The following is a 19,644-nucleotide window of genomic DNA, read 5'->3' as shown; positions in this document are numbered from 1 at the left end:
GGATGCTCATAACTTGTTTGCTGTGCTTTTTGCAGTGTCCATTTATGGAATTTGGTTTTATGATAAGGAAGAATGCCAAAGAATTGCAGAGCTTATGAAGAAGTAAGTGCTGGAGGCTAACTATGTTTCAGGACCTGGTGTTTTTGTTTGTATTTCTAAGTGTATATAACTATACTGTCATCTTAATGGGGTATATCTTTCTTCAGCAATTCTTTTTACAGTGGTCAGGAAAACATTTAATATTACTTAATAAGTGAAAAATAGACATAAGAAACAACTTGCTACATTTTCACTAGGTAAGATTTATCATCTAGAATGACTCAACTCATTTTTTTCTGCTTGTGTGAAATATATATGAGTTGTTCCAGATGGCAATTTTCCTTAATATTTTCTCATTTGTAAATTGGCAGTTTTTTGCTTTGAAAACTTATCAACATGGCTGTCAGTAAAAAGAACATTCGGAGCTTAAAGGAAGCTAAAAGGCTGTTCCAGATTCTTTAAAATCTTTCATTCCTTCCTTCTGCAAACACTTTCCTTTAACTGTACGAGTATATCCATGTTTGTGGGAGCTCAGAATTTCCTCCCATGTCTCAAATACTGAGTACTTATGATAGTCTTTATTTTCAATCTCTTTGGAAATTTCTGAGTTAATATTAGTTTAGTGATCAGTAGACAGCCTCTCTCTCTTTTTGTCACTAATCTCTTTCTTTTGATATCATGATATCTTGTGATTTGTCCCATTCTGCATTTTGGGAAACTTCAGAATTACTGTGTGGATTCCCCGCTGTTGGCTTCCTTGATCGCACTGAAAGGAGGGCCCAGGTGTGCGTGTCCTCTTCTCTGTGATTGGGCAACTCTTTGATTGGTTCTTGAGCCCCAGGGCTGCTCACTGTGAGGCAGTTATTTCTCTGCTATTTATGGGGATGGGTGAAAACCTCAGAATGAAATGAGTTTCCTACACAGTCTGTCTCAGCCTCGGACTGGACTCAGCCAAGCACATAGGACAGCTGCTGTCCACATGGATGTGACACTGCAGCTCTGCAAAAGAACCAATTTCCACTTTTAAATCCTGGGACAATTAAATGACTAAAAGTGACCCCAAGGAAATGAAAAATGGGGAGCACTTTTTTGTAAATAAGATTGATTTCTGAAAATCCAGCTTGTGATAGCTAATTTTAGGTAACTTAGCTCAAGCTGCAGGTGATGATTAAGTGTGTTCAAACTGGTATTTACCATCATAAAAATTAGTTCCTAGAACATTCATGTCATTGTAAATTGTGCAATGGATAATAATAGCAGGATTTCATATAGATGAAAAAATACTCTAGCTCAGCCAAGAGGCTGTGTTAAAATTGTCAGCATTCTGCAGTAAATTACTTAACAGCTTGGGCAGAAAATTGATTATTTACTAGCCATAAGCAGCTGATTTGTATGAATTCAGACCCTTCCCCAGTTAGAATGAAATCTCTCAGTACATTCTCAGATATTTTTACCATAAACTTCATGGCAACAATAAAATAATTTGAGCTGAAAGTCAAAGCACACAAATGGAAAAAGTATTTCTCTTCACAGTACCTAGCAGCAAATAGGCACAATCTGGTCTCCCCTGTGGATTGTTTTCAGGGCAACAGAAATCACTCCTCATTGCTCTAAGTGGTTTTTCAAATGTCCGCTCTTCTCAGAATTAGAATGGGATCTTCACTGTGTTTCTAAGCTGCCAGATGACCACAGGATTTGAGTTGCTGGAATCAACCTTGCTTTGACTTGAAGGCACTGTGGAATGAAGGGGAGCTCTCTATTTGCATGCAGCTTCCTCAGAGCTTGAGATCTCTCAATTGGGTTTCCTCAGCAGCTAATGAGAATGTCCTTTCAAATGCTCTCAAGGAGGAGTTGGCAAATGTTCTTCTGAAAGAGACCAGAAAGTGACTGTTTTAGGCTTTGCAGGCCATCTCTGCTGCAACTACTTGACTCTGCCCTTGCAGTGTGAAGGCAGCCATTAACAATACATACACAAGTGTGCATGGCTGTTTGTAACTTTATTTACAAAAACAGGTGGTGGGCTGGATTTGCCTGCAGGTTATGGCTTGCTGACCCCTACTCTAAATTCATATATTTAGTCAGTGAATTCAGGACCTCCACTCTCATTTTTCTTTAAATTCCTAAGCAGTCTTATTTCTAATATGGTTGTAACTGGATGAAAACAACTCAGTGAGAATTGGGATGGTTTAAGAAAACCATTTGTGTTGAATTGGTTTTTCTTTTGTGGATTTTCCCTGTATTTTTCTAGCCTAACTCAATATGAACAGTTGAAAGCCCATCAGGGAGCTGGAGCAGGAATCTCCCCCATGATCCTCAATTCAGGAGAGGGCAAAGAAGTAGATATATTACGAATGCTCACCAAGGCCAAAGATGAATACACAAAGGTGAGTTCTGGTCCTTCCTTGTGATACATACTTAAATTCCACAGTGGGAATAATGTCAAGAAAGACTGGGTGCTGTTCCTTCCACCAAAAAAAATTGTATGAAAAATAAAATCTTTATTTGCTTTTAGTAGGTGAAAGAAGACTGTTTGCTTTTAAGTGAACTGAAAGATAGCCTGAGAAATCAATAGCATTCATATATACAAACAATATTTAGTTAGAAGATTTACTCAAACACAAGACTCCATTTACAGTAGCAACAAGTGAATATAAAATTCTTTGTAATAAAATTCACAAGAAATGGATAAAGCCTGTAAGAGGAAAACTTTTTAAAACTCCTGAAAGGCATAAAAATGGACTTAAACAAGTAATTGGATAAGAAGATTCAAAGCTCTCAGTTTTCCTTAAATCTACAAGTTAAGGTGATCCCTAAACAGATACCATTGGTTTCTCTCCTTCTCCCCCGCTTCCTCTTCTCTCGTCTCTTTCCCCTTCTTCTGTTTTTCCTGGAGCCAGACAAGTTGATTATAAGGGACCCATGGAGAAATATACAAGAAATAATAGAAATATACAAGAAGAAAAGCCTGGGCAAAAAAGAGCAATATTGGCAGGGTGTGGGGGTGAGGATGGGGGGACAGCTGGGGGACTGGTGGTGGAGCAAGCTCTACTTAATATTTAAACATCAAAGCCTAAATATTTAAAACAGTATGGTATTGATGGTACTGACACATAAATAGCCAGATAGACAAATTGGACAGATGAGGAAGTCCAGAATTAGACCCAAGTGTATATGAAATTTAGGATATGGTAAAAGTGGCAATCTCAAATCAGCTATTTGAATGGATTTTTAAATAGTGTTGGGGCTACTGGTAGCCATGTGGAAAAATATAAAATTGAATCTGTACCTCATACCATAAACCAGGGTAAATTCCAAATGTATCAGAAATTTAAATGTAAAATTATAACCATTCAGATAATAGAAGAAAATTTGTGTGGATTTCTCTGCAATCTGGGAAAAGGGAAATCTTTCTAACTGTGCCTTAAAGTCCAAAAGCAACTAATTCAACTACATAAAAATAAAAAATAAACATTTTGCAAGGTTTAAGAAAAACACAAGTAAAATATACAAAAACTGAGAAAAAAGTATTTACAACTAAATAATAAGAAGAAGGTTAATTTCCCTATTTTGTAAAGAGCTCCTAAATATTCACAACTAAAAGATTAACACTATCTAGAGAAATGGACAAAAAACAAAATTAAGAAAAAAGAACACGAAAGTCCTAGAACTTGGAAACGAGTTGAAAGAAGGGTATGTAACTGAATATCAAATTATGACATAATTACTTAGAAAAAAATTAGAGTGACTTTAAAACCCAGGGTTTGAACTGAACACTCTTAATGGGTTGTATTTGAAGGACAAAAAGAACTACAGAGAAATAATAAACAGTTCAGTGGTTTTATTGTTAGTAGTAATATTGGCACCGTAATTTTTCAACTGTCATGGATATAATAAATAGGAAATTATGTTAATGTGGTTAGAACAAAGACCTCAGTGTAAGAGAAAAAAACAAATTAAATAAATTAAGCTAAAACTGTATATTATTAAATTTTAAGTGGAAATATCAGAAATAGTTCATGTTTTATTTCTTAACTACAGAAACAAAAAATAGGAAGAATTCCTAACTTTCCCTAGAAAGATGGAAAAATAAGTGATAACCCAGTAGTAATATGTACCTCTATCAACCAGATTCTTATTTCTAAGTATTATTTCCTCCTAAAAGGTATCAGCTCTCTTTAAAGCAATTTTTTATTCCAGTCTGGGATAGTAAAGTCAAACTAATAGGGTCATGTGAAAAGAGCACAGTAGTCAGCTTAAAGGATCACCGACCAGAGCGTTGAATTCTCACTCAAAAGAAATGACTACAATGGATTGAAGCACATTGAATGTATAAATATGAGTTCATGGTGATGAGAGAGAGCAAGCAAACCAGAAATATAAAACAAAACAAAAAATAATTATTGGCTATCTTTTGAAGGTACTAAGGCACCAACACCTTCCTCTGAAAACTGGTAATTAATGAGAATGAATTAAGCATTTCTCCTGCCTGCCCTTAGTGGACCATATTTTATAATAACCAAACATCCGTGGTCGATGAGGGTAAGTTCTTCTCTACCAAAGAATTTTAGCCAATAATGTAGAGGGAATAACAGAGCTTAAATAATTGATTCAGGCAATGATCATCAGTAATATTAATGTTATGAGAAAGGTTGATGGAAATTTGACCATGGAAGGATCAGGCTGCCACCACCTGAACCTCACTCGTCAGCATCATTAACAGCTGAAGAACTAGCCACTATGGCCTCATACTGTGTTATAGCGTGCAGTGGACAGCACCGTCTTGAAATATTCTTGTCCAAAGAGTTGATCCTGAATCTAATTAAGCCTTGAGACCTAACTTTCGAGTTTACAGAAAGTGAAAGGAGGTGGGGGCAAGGGGAGGGCAAGTAGAAAAACGATACCACCAGGATGCAGTGGGAAAAATCCTGACCTGAATGAAGTGGAACATCCAGAAAATTGACCAAGTTTCTTCAACATACCATTGACTTAATTTTGACTCACTCTTGATTGTTAGACTGTGAGCTTCTTGAGTACAAACAACATCTTTTATTCATCTTTCTATCCCTTGTTGGCTTCAAAGTACCTAACGCTTGGTGAGTGCGAAATGATGGTTGTTGAATGAATGAAGTAATATGAATATTTCCACAGTGTCTACAATTTCATTTTCCTTTTCCTTTTAATTTTTTATTTTAGGGCCTGGACAGAGATGCCTTAATCCCAGCTTCAGACAGTAACAACTATTTCTGTATTAGTTTTATTTGTTTTTTAATTCTTCAAAAGTCATTAAAAGGAATCCTAACAACCTGGCAACTAATAAAATAATTAAATAATTATACTTTATTAATTGTACTATATTAGGCATACCAAAAATTAATCTTTAAAAGATGACATTTCTGCCCTCTAGGAACTTAGACATTTCTGTGAAGACAGCATAACAGTGGTAAATAAATAATAAATACAAATATTAAACAAAAATTCTTTTCTTTTCTCTCCCTCCCTCCTCTACACACACACACAGTATTGTTTATATTTTTATCTTCTGTATATTATAACATTTTCACATCTTAAAACCTTTCTGGCTGGGGAGAGACTGCCACTCCCAGTACTTGCCAGTTCTTAGAGATAGAAAAGAGCTGGATGCCTTTGATATGCAAACAATCAAATCCAGAGCCAGGGCTCTGGGCCAGCATGATACAATATTCCTCAGCCTTAATCATCCCAGGGCCAGGTACCAGACAGCTAGGGAGCGCTGTAGCATAGAGCACGCTGGAATTACTCACACTAGTTGGTCCTAAACTGTTCATCATGCCCTGCCTTGCCTTTCCCTAGGAAATCCCAGTAAAGGCTCTGGCCTCAGCTTTCCCTTGCTCTTCCCCATGAGGTTCTGCCTAGTGTGTGTGGCCTGCCTCTTGTTTCTAGACCTGCGAGTGTAACAGACTGTTTTCCTGAGCCTTTCCTTTCTCCTCTATGGCCACACCTGACTGACCATCACATAAAAGAACACAGAACACAGACACACATACTCAGAAACCCTCCTACATGGTTTTGAAAATTTAATTTAGGCCATCACTCTATACTATACCTACAACTTGAATATTTTGCCCTTCAGGATCTACATATTCTTCAAGGCCCAGTAAAAATGCCACTTTTTATGTGGAGTTTTCCCAGATCTCTTTAGTCCAATTAATTATTCTTTCCACTGAACTCCCCAGTCTGTTACTGTTTAGAATTTATTTTGTTCTTCCTCATTTATTATGTTTATGTCAACTTCTCCCACTACACTATAAACTTGGTGAGGTCAACGCAATGTTCTATTCATTTATATGCCCCAACAGATTCGTTGTTATACTGTTGACATGAATATGCAGATGTTTAATTAGTGTATAGACTGTGCTTTTCTATAAAAATCAAATACATGTTGTTATATGCATAACATATGCTCCAACTGTGAGATAAATAACAGAAGAAATTATTCCTTCTGCCATTAACAGCCAGATGATGACCTAGAAACACCTGCGTGATCTTGTTACTTTCCTGGCCTAAATCCTTCTTTGTTTGTCATTACCCAGTGCCTGAGCCCTTGACCTCTTCGAGCCTTCTGTACATGGCCTCAGAGTATCCTTCTAAACCTACTGCCTTCTATGAATGTTTGAAACTCCTGCCGAGCAGAATAACTCGTTCCTGAAAGCGCCTTCGTGCTTCCTCTCGTGCTGTTCCCCTCCCCCTGCACCTGTCTCTCAAGGCCCATTTCAGCTGCTCTTCTTCGTCATGCTGTTTCTGATCCACCCAGCCAGATGCATGTGCCCCCGTTAACTTCCATGCTGTGAAAACCCTTCTTACCCCATGTTGTCTTCTCTCACCCAACAGATGTGTCAGAAATGTGGGGATCGTGAGCCAAGTGGTTCTGAGGTACAAGAAAGGGAAATGGGAAGAGCAAGAGAGAAAGAACACAATTTTTTCTCAGAATTCTTGTTGTGGGGAAGTGAGTCCCTTTTAATAGAGATGTTCAAGGAGAGATTGAACCATCACATTTGGGGATGTTTTAAAAGAATTTCACTTCTCAGGATAAGTATTAAACTAAAAGACCTCTGAGATCCTTTTCAACTCTAGAATTCTTTCTTTTTGCAGTTTTATTTTTTAAATTTTTAATTGAAAAAAACTATATATTTTGATGTACAAGATGATGTTTTGATATATGTATACATTGTGAATTGGCTAAATCAAGCTAATTAACATGTGTATTACCTCACTTTTTTTTGTGGTGAGAATACTTAAAAACTACTCTTAGCAACTTTCAAGTATATAATGTATTGTCATTAAGTATACTCGCCATGATGTACAATAGATCTCTTGAACTTATTTCTCCTGTCTAACTGAATTTTTGTGTCCTTTGGCCAGCATCTCCCCAGTACCCTTATACCCCCAGCCCCTGGCAACCACCACCTTTCTACTTTCTGCTTCTATGAGTTCGACTTTTATAGATTTCACATATAAGTGAGATCATGTGGTATTTGTCTTTCTGTGCCTGGCTTATTTCACTTAACATAATGTCCCCCAGATTCATCCATGTTGTCACAAATGTCAGAATTTCCTTCTTTTTTTAGGCCATATATTATATACCATTCATTGCCATATATTATATACCATTCATTTGTTGATGGGCACTTAGGTTAATTCCATATCTTGGCTATTGTGAATAGTGCTGCAGTGAACATGGGAATGCAGACATCTCTTTGACATACTGATTTCATTTCCTTTGTATATATACCCAGAAGTGGGATTGCTGGATCATATGGTAGTTGTGTTTTTAATACGGTTTTCCATAATGGCTGTACTAATTTACATTCCCAACAACAGCGTACAAAGTTTCCCTTTTCTTTACATCATTGCCAACTCTTTGTCTTTTTCTTTTTTTTTTTTAAGGTTGGAAAACATAGGCCAAAATTTAATTTTTTTATTTTTTAAATTATTTTTTAAATTTTAATTCATCAATATACAGTGTAGTTGATTTTCATGTCCCGTTTTATCTGAAACCATTGCTTATCAATTAGCCTGTTGTCAGGTTTTAAATACACCTTGACACCCAGATTAATGTGTCCCAATTAGCTGGTCTGGTCCCATGTCAGGGGAAGGTGATGAACAGATGGAAATGTCTTTTGTATTTTTGATAACAGACATTCTAATAGGTGTGAGGTAACATCTCATTATGGTATTAATTTGCATTTCCCTGATGATTAGTGATGTTGAGCATTTTTTTATGTACCTGTTGACCATTTGTACATGTCTCCTTTTGAAAAATGTCTGTTCAGGTTCTTTGCCCATTTTTTAATTGGGTTATTTGTTTCTTATTATTGAATTGTTTGAGTTCCTTATGTATTTTGGATATTAACCGCTTATTAGATGTATGGTTTGCAAATATTTTCTCCCACTCCATAGGTTGTCTTTTCACTCTGTTAATTGTTTCTTTTGCTATGCAGAAGCTTTTAGTTTATGTAGTCTGTTTTTGCTTTTATTGCCTGTCCTTTGGGGTCATATCCAAAAAATTATTGCCCAGACCAATGTCATGGAGCTTTCCCCTTATGTATTCTTTTAGTAGATTTACAGTTACGGGTCTTATGTTTAAGTCTCTTTAGAATTCTTAAATTTATGAGAATCCCAAGAAATAAAAGGAGGAAAAGTTTTGAGCTATAGGTGTATGATGTCAGCAAAGTGAAGACTAGTGACACCAAATACATCTTTTTATAGGAAGTTAACAAAATAATTTGAAAACATTATTTTCGCCAATATTTTATGCTTTCCTCCCCTGAGAAAAAAACTTTCTGTAAATTTGCTTTAAAGTAGCAATGATGCTAAACTGCACTTCATCTCGTTTTACCTCCTCCGTATTCGATTTTTAGTTAAGATGCAAATGACAACAGAATACAAAAGCTCACTAAGAAAAAGAACAGGGGCACAAAATGATCTATAGACTGCGTAGGCTCTGGGCATTCACAAGTGGGCTGTTTTGTGTTTTGTGGTTTAAAACAAGGACTAATAGTTCTTTTCTAGATATAGCTGTGACTTATTTATGAATTAAAGAAATTATTAAATATCTTTTGCTGCTTAATGACAAAATTCAAAAAAGTATAAAAAAGAAAAATAAACCACCTATAATTCTACAACCCAAAGATACCTACTTTTAATACTTATAGTGTATCTTTTTTCATGTTTCTCTTGGCATGGATAAATATGTTTGTGTATGTGTGTATTCGTGTGTGATAAAATGGGATTATGTGACATAGTTTTTGAGGTTTTAAAGAAATGCCTCAGGTTCTCTATTAAGAATCCATTATACACTTTTTCAAAAACTGGGTTTTTTTCCCAAGTATTTTAAAGTTATTTGGGCTGGGAGAGGCATAGAAAATTAAACAACCGGAAAATGAGCTACAAACTATTGAGGTGGATGATGTTAAATCCAAGCAGTTTGATACAAAGGGAGCAATTTCTACATAAAAGCAAGGCTTCATAGATAGGTAGACAGTTGTAGTGACATAGAAAACAGCTTCTAGAGATGTATTTTAACTAGAAGAAACTATCTGGGGGGTTATGTATATCAAGAGACAAAGCAGCCTTTTGGCCTGTATGGATGTGGGCATAGGAAAGGTGGGAAAAATCTGTTTTTCTTTACTTGAAATTCAGTGTCCCTGAATGTGGAAAATGAAGAAGTACAGAAAAGGTAATTTAGAGAAAACAAGCCTCCACTTTCTTTTAACTAGCAAGCAGAAGTTGAAGGCTTCTCATGCTGAAATTTTGTAAGAGACTGTATCTTAGGCTGTATCCTTGTCTTATCTTGGTTATCCATGTCTTGGGGAAGCCAGGCCAGTTGGTCCATGCAGCCATACTGTTAACCACTATCATTTAACTAATAATTGTAAATGACATTTTATAACCCATAAAGTGATTTTACATCCCACTTAATACCAGTGTCAAATATTCAAATTATTGACAATGCTTGGGCGAAAATAGTTTTTTTATATGGTTAGCCTTACAAATCTAATTGTACACAGTGATAATAGACCCCACACTCCTATATCTTTGAATTAGAAAATACACCCCAATAACTGTAAAACACATTGGGAACCTTGGGTGTCTGAGGGGCAAGACTGTTTATAGCTCATTCCATGTTAGGTACAGTGAGAAATATTTTCTAGCCGGTGGCCTTGACTGTACAGTTGAAACTAACAACGCTATAGAGAGTCTATAGTACAGAAGGTAGCATTTTTATGTTGTTTTATTGGTGTTTTAACAAAATTGACACCAACATCATTGCTGTGCTCTCTTTGTTATGAATTGTGCTGTTTTAGCAGTTGCATGGTTTGTTAGACTAATGTATGATAATGAGTCAGTATTTGCAATGATGAAGCTTGTCTCTTGTCTCTTTCTCTATGAAATTCTAATTTTTAGTGAGTGGCTCAGAACTCTCAGATATGAATTATTCTGTTTATGCAAGAAGTCATTTATTAAATAAAGATGATGTTAGTAATTTTTAAATTACTGGTTTCAGTCAGCTTTACTTTTTGGTTTGTAGACCAAAAAGGTTCAGTTCTTTGATGAAATATACTCAGCAACTCTCCAATTTTAACTCAACTGCTAATGGAGGAAAAAACCCTACTATAGTTCAGGCATGTTATTTAAGGAATAGTTTCTATAATTGTTTATTATTGAAAAGCATTAGACTACATATTTATAAACTATTGCTTATTAAGCATATATATAGCCTTTTGGTTATCCAAGTATCTAAGAGCCTCTAGGTCCTGCAGGCCTTTAGTTCCTGCAGATGTTGTTGGTAATAATGTAGGGACCTGAATTGTGCAACTAAGATAAATTAAATTTGAACTTGATTCACACTCAAATATAGCTCATATCAGAGAAATTTAAGAAATTTTCTCTTGTGCATGAAAATATATATTTTAAAAAATAGTCACCTACCAATTAGATAAGAAGCAAGAAGGTATGTTCCTTTAAAAAGACTAAAGCTTCTTTTACACCAAAAATGAGGGGTTTTATTTCTTTCTATTTCAGTGTAAAACCTGTTCTGAGCCAAAACAGATAACCAGTTCATCTGCCATCTATGACAACCCCAATCTCATCAAACCAATTCCAGTGAAACCCAGTGAAAACCAGCAACGGCGCACACCTCAGCCCAGTCAGGTACACATAGTCCTCTGCTTTTCACATCTGGCATCTCTAGAGAGAACTTCCACCCAGGGTATAGTCAAAAGAGGACCTGGTACTGTTGAAGAATGACTTAAGGTAATTCCAAGAAAGAGAGATTTCAAATTAGAGATTTTTTCATTAATTTATTCTTCCTAGAAGGGGGTTAAAATTTTTACTTTTGCCATTTGCCACATTCTGTGCTAATCTCTTGTGGAGTTGAATTCCTTAGAAGATAATGTATTTTTAAAAAACAACAGACAACTACTAACACTGTCAGAGGTGACAGGAACATTACCCCTTGGGTCCATATTCTTCTGGGGTAAGTGATTTCCCAAGGCCACTGAGAAAACAACAACCAAGGCAACAAAACTGAGTTTAAGGTTTCCGTTAAACCACCTCCTTTATACCATGTACAGCATGCTAGGCACTGTGGGTGTAGAATGGGATACCTGTTCCCAGAGAGCTCAGAATCTGAAGGAGTGGTATAAAATTCCTCCTTAGATCCAATGACTTGTCATTGTATTTACATCTAAAATACAAATATTATAGCAGCTTTTGTATCAGTATATATATATATATATATATTTTTTTTTTTCAGAATAGCACAGCAATAACAAAACTTGCTAATCTGCGGGTCCCATTATTGATTGTAAATACAATGTGGCTATGTCATTTTATCATGGTTATTCCTAATTAAAAGGTCTTTTAAGGAATTTGTTTACATCAATTTTGAAAATGAACATGGAGCCAAAGGACATAAAGGCTAGCTTTGTGTATTGAATTTTTTTTTGAAAGAAGTCTTTTCTAATTTCTTTTGGCTCTCTTTTTATTGTTTGCTTTCAATGGAAATTTTTTATTATATTTTAATAGAGAAATCAGAATATGTTGGTTTTAGAATGAGGCTCATGTTTTCTTAGTGCCACAATTCAGAAAGCAGCAGAAAAAGGTAGAGGTGATATAGAGCAGGAAAGAAGTAGCTTTGTAACTGGTGGGGCCAAGGTAGGTTTTTTATGTATCTGATGGTTTTTTAAAAAGCTACTAGTATATAGTTGAAAGGATCAAGTTAGATTAAGTGACTTATGTTTCTTTCCAGCCCTAGATTTCTATAATTCTTTGAAAAGCTACCAGGAATTCTGAAATTCTCATATTCCTGTGTGTTCTCAGTGTCGTCTTATACTCTGTGGGGTTAGATGGATTAACTGTTGAAGGGATTATTTACCATTTAGTGTATATAATTTTGTACCATAGTGATCCCCAATCTGTGAAACCCAGGTCCTGCAAGGATCATATACCTCTCTTGTCAATCAACAGATACTAAAATATAGCAACTCTCTTGGGGATGGTACGGGAGAATGCTATGAAAATTTCTGACATTAAATAGGAGGTCTTGAATTTTAAAAGTTCATTATAGTTAACCTTTTTTTGTCCTAATTGATCCCTTGTAAATAGAAGAAATAATCAGTTAGGTAAGTTATGTTTCATAGCCCCCTGTATAACCAAATTGTATGTGGACCCATTTTCAGATATCTTTTATTTTTTCCAGGTCTTAGACCCTGAACCCCAACACTTATCCTTGACAGCTCTGTTTGGGAAGCAGGGCAAAGCTACATGTCAGGAAACTGTGGCGCCTCCACAGACCCTCCACCACCAGCAGCAGCCAGAGAAGCTTCCGATTAGGCATGGGGTTGTTCGCTCTCTGTCCTATGAGGAACCCAGAAAACATTCGCCGCCCCTGGAGAAGCAGCTCTGTCCAGCCATCCAGAAACTCATGGTCAGGAGTGCAGACCTCCACCCAGTGTCAGAGCTGCCTGAAAACCGGCCCTGTGAAAACGGCAATACCCATTCTTCTGGGGAAGTTTTTACTAGACCTGTCCAGCCAGGGTCTCCTCATATGATTGGGACTTCTCATGGTGTACGAAGTGCTTCCAAAGCCCAGAACCTGTTAGAGAAGTTTCAGAGCACCCCAGGGGCAGTGAACAAGTATGACCCTAGTGCACGAGCATCTGCCAGCTCAGCTGCCCCAAACTGCAGCAGAACTCTCCATGCTGCCACCCTGGTGGCTCCAGTAAAGGGTTTGGCTCAGCCACAACTGGTATATTTCAATGGCTCCCTTCCGCCTCAGGCATTAGGACATCAGGCTCATGGAAAAGAACAGTCTACACTCACAAGACAAATGCTCCCCCTCTCTGGCAATCAGACTAGCAGTTCTGGAGTGATCTCCCCTCAGGAGCTACTGAAAAAGCTTCAGTCTGTGCAGCAGGAGCAGCAGCTGCATGCATCTAACCGACCAGCCTTGGCAGCGAAGTTCCCTGTGGGAACTCAGAGCTGTAGAACAGGGAAACCCTTGGAATCCTGGATCAACAAGACATCCGGCACAGAAAAGCCGACTCCTCTTTTTCAGGTTAGTATCTACCAGGAGCAAAAAAAAAGAAAAGCAAAAAAGGTATTACTATAATTCTGTGAAATTTAGAATCCGCTTCTGAGCTCTAGGGACTATGTATGATACACATTTCTGTTTGGAACAGGTAGCCAGAGTCATACCTGTGCCTCTTATTACCTTAACTTCCTGCCCAGAAGGACAATCTCCCCTTTGCTTAGCAATCTGGGAGCTTCCCCCCGTGCAGAGATAGTTTATTTCTAGAGTTAAATTTACATAATGTTATAAGGTCTGAAGACAGTATAGACCTGGGAAAAAACCCTAACCTTTCACTGTAGAAGCTTAATATGGTCTGCTTTGAAATCATTCTGGGACACCAAACATCTGACCTCTTCTTGTTTTTTAAGTCCCTGTAAATTATTGTTTATTCCTTTATTTAGTAAGTATTTTTGAGCACTTACCATGTCAGGCATTGTGATACATGATGATAAAGAAAACAGACTTCCTACCTCTACAGAGGCCATAATCCTGTAGGTTCTTCAAGTAAACTGAAAAAAACATATTTACTCCTTAAAGGTACAGCCTATTTTTATTTACCTCTATATCACCAGTATAGCTTAATGAGGATCAGGAGAGAGACGAGTGTGCCACCCACCTTCACTTCCCACGTGCAAACTGCCAGAGAGGGACAGTGCCATCATTTTTAGAAAGATTCTGCCCCTCAGGGGAGATGGTTCTCTATATCCATCAGTAACTGGGAACAGTAAGAAAACTACAAGCTCTTAATCATGTGCCTGAGGGTAATATCTGGTGATCTGACTGCGAACTGTTTTCTTTTTGGATTGGTACAAATTCATTGAACATGAATTGGATTTAAAAATGGAAAAGTTCTCCCTACTTATTACATAGATCATTAGTGGTCTTTTTGTCATGTTTCATCATGTAGCTTATAACAATTCCTCAAAACTCTTTCACTTTTTTGAAAACAAAGATCTTAGGCATGTAACATAAGTCTTTGATATGTGAGACCCTGAGGCAAAGTGCTGTCAATTATTATTTATTAAAATCCCAAATCTTAGTACCTGCTACTATAGAAACAATGTTTTTAACTTACCCTCATCCTCATTTCAATGTAATATTGTCCCCCTTTTAAAAAATTTCTGCATTTTTTCCTCTGATGATTTAGACTGAGGAAATTGGGATTGATGGTTTGACTTAAATTTCTGTATGTATGAGTATAATTCTTTTCTCTTTTCAGTCCTCACAATGTCAAGAGCCGAGCAAGGAAAGTGTGCATTTTGTCAACCCACACTGTGCTCTTCTCAATGCTGTGACTCCTCCGTGGGGAGCACCAGTGCTCAGCACCTCTCCTCAGAATGACAAATAGGGACCAGTTAAAAGAAACAACCAACCTACCTTCCTCAGGCTAGTTTCTGCCCAAAGATGTCAAGGGAGTGATTATAAAATTACAGCAGCTTCTAAATTGCTGGCCTTTATATCTCCTCCGTGAGTTCTTTTGGGGTATTTGGAGGCTGATAAATAACATTCCTTTTTCTTACTAAGTCAGAAACAAATGATAACTGTAGGAGTCAGATAGGGATCACAATGTCACTTGCATAACTGAAAAAGCTGTTAGAAAGCTTGGTTTTAGGTTGGTTAAGTAAGTTAGTTATGCAGACTCACCGAGACAGATAAGTCACTGGCACTTCTGAGGAGCAACACATGAGCCTGGAGAAGCAGCAATACATGGCATCTGCAAGCAGGCAGATCCTATCAGCACAGGAGCAGAAGGGGTGGACCCCATACATCTCTCTCTCCTGGTGGAAAGTGAATGAGGCAGCTGGAAAAAGGGGCAGGAGGACTGCTCTCCCAGCACTTCCGCTGTGTGGAGAGGAGTGCTGGGAAATGCATGTGCCCCCAAAACGTCAGCACAGTAGCTCATGGGGGTTGCTGGACCTTTAGGTTTGAGTAGTGGACAACTAGCCCTGAGGAAGAGGCCAGCAGCCCTAAATGCATGGTGCCAAATAATGATGGTAAGCCTGGAACCAATTACTCAGAGGCCAAGCTTTCTACGCAGTGGGGAACACAGTCACTACAGTGGGCTATACCAGAGCTGCTCATAACAAGGAAGGGAGAATAGATGGAGAACTAAACAGGAATCAGTTATCCTGTAAGCTTTTCCCACCTAGAAGAGTGTGAACAGTCAGTGCTTAAATTTACCTGTATCCACTTTTGTAAGCAAGAGGCCTCTTTGTCCCTGTGTCTTTCATTTCTGAGTCGCTCATTAATCTTGACCTTTGTGTATGTGTTTGCTATTAAACAGGTCATCTCACCCCAGCGCATCCCTGCTACGGTGGCACCTTCTCTGCTCATGTCCCCCAGGGCGTTCACACAATCCACCTCTGCTCCACCAAAGGAGAGGGAGAGGGGGCTCTTGCCCCTGGGAGGCCAGGAGCTACCTGTTGCCTCCACCAGCCTCCTCCTGCCCCTGCAGAGCCCAGAGCCCTCCTGGATCACCAGCAGCCCACTCACCAAGCTACAACTTCAGGAAGCACTGCTATACCTCATCCAGGTAAGAGGGGCACATCGTCTCTCCTTCCCTTACCAAGCCTGCTGGCCTATTGCTTGGGACTATGAGATAAAGACTCAATAGCTGATGCCTGTCTTGTACTCCCAGGAATAAGGGGATGTGCAGCCACTCGCCCTGAACCCCAGTGGCTTCTGTGCTCAGCTAGCTGGGTGGTGTTCAGAAAACAAACTATGGCTTTGGGAGTCTCAGTTCCTCAAGGGTTTTGTAGTTTGGAGAACTGATGGAGGCCCCCAAGCTGCCACCTGTCAGAAAAGAAGGAAGCCTGCAGTGATGATTAAGTAATCATGGCAGGACTCTGGGTGCTGCAGGGTGCCCAGAGGACTCAGCAATGGGAGACAGAGGTAAGAGCAGTCTCAGGCAAGCGGCAGTCTGCGTAGGAGAGAGGCCCAGCAGACTGCTGGACAAGAAGGAGACAGAGAGGGAGCAAGTTATGTTTGTAACTGTTAAAGCCATATTTTACAGATAATTCTGACACCTGCTGATTAGGGCAGGATGGAATGAGGGGACTCAGTATCAACCACTTGTCTCTATGAAAGAACAATAACAATAATAATAGCTAGCACTTACATGGAGCTTTGTGCCAGGCACTGTTTTAGGTGCTTTACATATAGTAGCTCATTCAGTCATTACACAACAACCCCGTTATTTTCCCTCAGTTTCCCTCAGACAAGGAAACTGAGGCTCAGCGACTGGCCTGGGTCACACAGCTGGTAAATAAGCAGAGCTGTGATTCCACCCCAGCCTGGCTGCAGTCTCCTGCCCACTGCACTGTGCTGTGATGGCATTAATAACAGGAATGTTACCATCTACCTGCCAGAGCACACCCAAAATACATGTTAGGCCTGGGCAGGTAGAGTGCTTTCAATCAGCCAGACTTCGGACACTCAGTTAACATATTGTGGTATCTTTTTGCTAGGCAGTCTTTCAGGAGACTTGTGGTGCTCTGCTTCAGCGTCAGGTGACTTTAGGGAGCAGGCTGGCCCTTTTGCAGTTGTCTCATCCACTTAAAAAGGCAATGGTCTCTGTGAGTGAAAACATTTCTTAAAGGGAACTTATTTTAGAGAAAATGAAAGGACTGGGACTAAATCAGCATCTGAGTGTGAAAGCACAATAGTAATCTGATGTAAATAACATTGACAACAAATGACTCAGTCTTCAATTCATAAATGTCAGGATAAAATATTTCTCACCTTTTAAAATTATTCATGATAAGTTCATGGGGTTTTAAACTGTAAACTTCTTTACTGTGAGCAATAAAGAAAAAAATAAACAAGTCTGAATTTAAAAGATCCCGATTTTTTTCTGGCTCATTCTGTTCAGATCTCATTGTTCCAAGACTCTGAAAGTCTAGATAGTCCCTATACATTGCTAGTTAGAAATTACATTCCTTTTCCCTCCACTCTCTGCATACATTTTACTTCTTCCCATGGTCTAGACATCATCTGCCTGATGCACTGCTAGAAGTCACTCTAGCAGTCTGTTTTTAGTCTCTGCCCCTTGCATAGGGACTTAATGGGTGCTTCATAGGAAAAACAGGAATAACAACATTGTCTTCATTGCCTGAGAATAATGCTAATTCTGTGTGTGGGGTGTCAAGAGGGAATGAAGGGAGATGTGAAATGTAAGTGAATTGCTAAAACTTTAAAGGATTTGGGTAGGAGGGAAAAGTCTCTAGAATTACACATCAAGAAAACCACTGATTAGACCTGTGATTTTTCTCACCCCTTAGCTAGACAAAAGAGCCCAGAAACTACCAGTCTAACTCCTGCTCATGTGCCAAGGCCAGGAAGTTTCCATAACTCATGGGAAGAATTACACTGGCTTTGGTGAGATATCATATTTGGTGAAACATATTGCAAACAGAATCCTAATTAATGCCAAAAACAAAGCATGCACATTGTGGGCCACTTGGAAGACCTTTAAGAACCATCAGCAATCTCTTAACCAAACCTTGAGAACCACTGACCTAGATCGTTTCTTCCCATCCCTATCTGTTGGGGACCTATGTCTTTTCATACAGCAGACCCAGGCTCTTCCTGAGCCCTGTTCCATCCTGCCGTGTGGCTGGCTTGCCATCTGTGCTGTTTGTAATGAGCACTCACCACTTCACATACTCACCATCGAAAACTAGCAGCTCTGTCTGGTCTTGCCTTCAACCCCACTGCACAGTCACACATCCAATGAAAATCTACCAGCTGCCAGAGCAAACAAGAAGAGATGAGCATCTTGGTATCAAAACACTGTTCAGCTTCATGGCAAAGGAAGACTTTGGTTTCTGCCAACCAAATCACAGTCCTTTGGGCCTTTTGGTTTTGTTTTCCAGAACGACGACACCTTCTTAAATGTAATCTATGAAGCCTATCTCTTCAGCATGACACAAGCAGCCATGAAAAAGACTGTGTGAAAGCAAATCCATTTAAAACTGGATTCCAGGTCCTTCTAGAACTCCAGCACAAGGTTCTTTCACGTTAAGTGGTGTTACCTTAAATGTTTCTGCCTTTTTAAAAAAGTATGTGTAATGTGAAGTAAAATGTTTTAAACTTTTTTTAGTATAGTCAAGTGTTTTTTTATTTTTTAAAATCCCATCCTTCAGTACACCTGTTACTAAGAATTGAGTGGGTAGAAAAAGTCCTTTGCTCAGATCACACAGTAAATGCTAAGCTTGAAATATTTTTTTCCTTACATGTATTGGTCCATTTCTAGAAGAATCAGCCTCTCCGTAGGAAGGGCTGTTCTCAGAGCTTGGTTTTTATTTATTAATAGCTCTGGTTATTCTTTGAACACAGAGGGTGTGTAATTTCCCTGTTGCTGAGCTCCATGTGCCATGGAGCATGCCGACCACCAGGTGGCACTGTCATCCCACAAGTTAACCTACGAAGACTTTAATGAGCCCTTGGAAGTAATGATGGTTTTCTTTTACCAAAGTAAACCTTTCATTTGTAAAAATCCAGTTGGCATGTTTTACCCAGGCCTTTGAAGGGGAATTGTTTCTAAAAATATTTATAGCTAGTTTCTAGAGTATGGTTGTTCTAGGAGTTGACAAATAGCCCAGATTTCCAGCAACACTTTATTTATCCTAACTCATGCTATTTCTTTTGGACCTAAGAAGCAGGATATGCTTGCCTATGCTTCCAAATGAACACTCTATCATTTTTAGCAAAACGTGCTGAGGGGGAGGTCACAGAAGATTGTAACATCTTTTCTTAGTCTCTAAGAACAGGTGGCGGATGTTCAGGGGCATAATGATAAGGATTCTTCAAGCTATGTAGCAGATTGATTTTTATGTTCACAGAAATGAGGAGCTTAACCTTGGAGTCGGGAGAGCCCTTGTCAAGTTGTTAAGGCCCAAAAGGGTGTGCATGGAAATTCCCTGCTGAGTGTTAGTAATAAATAAAGCTACGCATTTCTACAGCCCTTTTTACTCTTGGGTCATAAAAAGATC

The 19,644-nt window shown here is 38.6% G+C and overlaps 1 protein-coding gene across 1 annotated transcript in view; it reads left to right on the top strand.

The window, feature by feature from the left end:
* Positions 1–18,712, top strand: part of DCP1B (decapping mRNA 1B) — a 53,757-nt gene extending 35,045 nt beyond the window's left edge. Inside the window, exons 4-9 of the mRNA XM_063077634.1 lie at positions 36–102; positions 2,288–2,423; positions 11,101–11,229; positions 12,779–13,636; positions 15,936–16,184; positions 18,526–18,712. Of these exons, the coding sequence (XP_062933704.1) occupies positions 36–102; positions 2,288–2,423; positions 11,101–11,229; positions 12,779–13,636; positions 15,936–16,184; positions 18,526–18,606 (1,520 nt within the window). The 3' untranslated portion in view covers positions 18,607–18,712. The remainder of the gene's footprint in view (positions 1–35; positions 103–2,287; positions 2,424–11,100; positions 11,230–12,778; positions 13,637–15,935; positions 16,185–18,525) is intronic.
* Positions 18,713–19,644: the final 932 nt, after the last annotated feature.

Source organism: Cynocephalus volans, chromosome 1 (assembly GCF_027409185.1).
Source record: "Cynocephalus volans isolate mCynVol1 chromosome 1, mCynVol1.pri, whole genome shotgun sequence".
Classification (NCBI taxonomy): Eukaryota; Metazoa; Chordata; class Mammalia; order Dermoptera; family Cynocephalidae; genus Cynocephalus; species Cynocephalus volans.
Note: the sequence above shows the minus strand (reverse complement) of the source record. Positions and strands in the feature narration are given on the sequence as shown.